The sequence below is a fragment of the Cyprinodon variegatus genome, unplaced genomic scaffold (genome assembly GCF_000732505.1).
Source record: "Cyprinodon variegatus isolate N-32 unplaced genomic scaffold, C_variegatus-1.0 Scaffold442, whole genome shotgun sequence".
Taxonomy (NCBI): domain Eukaryota; kingdom Metazoa; phylum Chordata; class Actinopteri; order Cyprinodontiformes; family Cyprinodontidae; genus Cyprinodon; species Cyprinodon variegatus.
Window position 1 is genome coordinate 189,448 of NW_015150895.1, and position 2,813 is coordinate 192,260.

At 45.4% G+C, this 2,813-nt stretch overlaps 1 protein-coding gene across 1 annotated transcript in view; it reads right to left on the minus strand.

Annotated features, from left to right (window-relative positions):
* Nucleotides 1-226: 226 nt before the first annotated feature.
* The window catches only part of fam192a (family with sequence similarity 192 member A), a 9,177-nt gene continuing 6,590 nt past the window's right edge, over nucleotides 227-2,813 (minus strand). The window contains exons 5-6 of the mRNA XM_015388915.1: nucleotides 2,055-2,140; nucleotides 227-996 (exon numbers count right to left, since the gene is read on the minus strand). Of these exons, the coding sequence (XP_015244401.1) occupies nucleotides 743-996; nucleotides 2,055-2,140 (340 nt within the window). The 3' untranslated portion in view covers nucleotides 227-742. The remainder of the gene's footprint in view (nucleotides 997-2,054; nucleotides 2,141-2,813) is intronic.

Here is a 2,813-nt window from a genome sequence, read left to right on the forward strand (position 1 = left end):
GACTGGATGCAATCAGCTCGTTTTCCTTGTATACTTTGAAATGGAAAATCCGATTGATCTAGAAAGTAACCTTAGATGTCAGGATGTGAGACACAATAGGAAAAAAGGAAAGTAATCCTGTTTTAATTTTTTTCATGTTTTAATACATTGAACCCAAAGCGGAGACTGAAACTGAGAAGAGACAGAAAGGAGAAGATTCTGGAATAAAGAAAAAAAAATCCCAATGTGAGTCGATGAAGTTCAATAAATCCATTTATTACATGATTTCACATGCAGGCAGCGGCCTGACGTTTCTAAAACACAAATGTGTCAGTAAACACAAGAGGATAAGGATCCACATTTTTTAATTAAAAATTTAAACATCGGAGAGAGAAGCAAAGAAGTCCAGCATGGTAAACTGAAAAAGCTGCGTCCTGCTCTGACTCGTCTAAAACAATCAGAGTCCTAAAGCCGCCCTGGTCTTCACTCCACAGCTGTCAGTCACTGTTCGCTCAGCCACCAGCACAGCCTTCAGCCGCTGGCAGGGTCGCCTTAAACTGCATGAGATGTGATTGAGGGAAGAATCATGTTTCAGAGCCACAGTAAAGGAAACAGACATGATGAACAGATCAGGTTTGGGCTGAACTTTGGAGAAAGAGAAGTTAAACTCCCAGCTGTGAGAGGAGCAGAGTGAACAGCTCTAACGGCTGGAGCTCAAAGCTTTACTTAGTGTTTCTGTGGGTGGGTGGATGAGTGGGTGTGTCTATCTGTAGGCCCTGCTGTGCCGTGGGTACGGCGACATGATTGCATCTACGCTACCTTCGCTGTCCGAGCTGCTGTCAGAGTCGCTGCTGCCAGAATAAGCGCTGAGCCCGGGCAAAACGCCGACGCACACGGCGGCCGATGGCAGGTGAAGCACTCCTCGGGTGGAGGGCGGAGTCTTGGCTGTGAGACCTGGAACGGCTCGGTGATCCTCAGCTTCCCTGCTTCGTCCTCCTGCTGCTCCTCCGTCCTGCTCTGAGCAGGAAAACAATCAGAATCAGAACTGCTGCGGCTGGACACTTCCTTCAAGAAGGAAACCTTTTTTGAAAGCTCCAATAATATTAGTTACAAATTTTATTGTAAACCATAAGATATTTTTTTTATTTCTGTGTCTTTGTGAACATTTTACTTCTCTATATTTTTGCTCATCCCCCAAAAATTCAGTAACATCGTCCATCTTTATCCCAAACCTTGGAATAGACCAGCTTTGACTATAGAAAGATAAAGTCTTTAAGTCTTTCCAAGGATTCTGCTTTAGATTCATGTCTGTACTTTTACTAGGCCATTTTGAAACATGGCTGGAAGGAGAACCTGCAGTCCACCCTCAGGTCTGCTGCAGACTCCAACAGGAGTTGTTCTTCCCCTGCTGAACAAAGCCTCCTGAAAGCATATGCTGCCACCACCGTGTTTATGTGGTGACAAAGCTGGCCTAAAATGCTGCAGGAAATCGCTCTGAATCTGACTGTAATTCAATTCAGTTTATTTTTATCTCATCAATTCACAACATATCATCTCAGATATCTTTATAGAGACAGAACAGTCAGATTAAAAGTTTTCTAGGGAAAAGCAGCTGATTGTGTCGACTCATTCACTCTTCAGCAATCCCTCATACTCAGCATGCTTGTAGCGACAGTGGAGTGGAAAATTTCCTTTAACAGGAAGAAACCTCCAGCAGAAATTAAATAAGATCACAGGTCTCAGAACAGTTTGGACTCTGCACTCACTGCTAAATCCAGAATCAAAGTGATTCTGTGATTCCCCCTGATAAATGAGGAATCCTTGGATCTGTCCATTACTGATCCGATCTTTGACTAGAAATTATTAACTTTATCATCAGCAACAGAACAGAGACTTCAGAATCTAAATGAACCCTCGGCTTCTTAGCAGATATGACGACCGTCTCTTATTTATCCACGACCATCTGATTCCAGCTTCCTGGTCCCACCAGAAACTGGTTCATTTGTTAAAGCTTCTTTCGGGTAAAGCTGAAAGATCCTGAACTTTACGCCCACCAGCATCACACTGATCCCCACCTGCAGTTCTGTCTCCATCTCCTGTTGCCCTTCTGTCATCCACCTTCTGCTTCTTCCCACTGTCGGATGAATGCGAGGAGCTGAAAGAGAGAAAAGGGGAGGGTTCATATCCGATTCCTCCCACAGGAGAACCACCATCAAAGAGGGGGGGAGGGAGGGAAGGAAGCAGGATGGAAGGAAGCGGGGAGGAGGGAGGGAGGGGGTAGGGAAGGAAGGAGAGAAAGGAAAGAAATAAGGAAAGAAGGGAGGAAGGAAGGGAGGGAAGGAAGGAAGGAGAGAAAGGAAAGAAATAAGGAAAGAAGAGAGGAAGAAAGGAAGGGATAAAAGGACGGAATGAGGGAAGGAAGGGGGGTAAAAGGAAGGAAGGATAAAGGGAAGGAAGGAGGAATATAGGGAAGAAAGTATACAAAGAAGGAAGGAAGGAAGGACGGAGGAATAAAGGGAAGGAAGGAGGGATACAAGGAAAGATGGAGGGGAGGAACAAGGAAGGAAGGAAGGAAGGAAGGAGAGAGAGGGGAAGGAAGAAAGAAGTTGTGATACAAGAAAGGAAGGAGGGATACAAAGAAAGATGGAGGGAAGCAAGGAAGGAAGGAGAGAGAGGGGGAAGGGGGGATATAGGGAAGGAAGGAGGGATACAAAGAAAGATGGAGGGGAGGAACAAGGAAGGAAGGAAGGAAGGAGTGGGAGGGGAAGGAAGAAAGAAGGAGTGATACAAGAAAGGAAGGAGGGATACAAGGAAAGATGGAGGGGAGGAAGGAA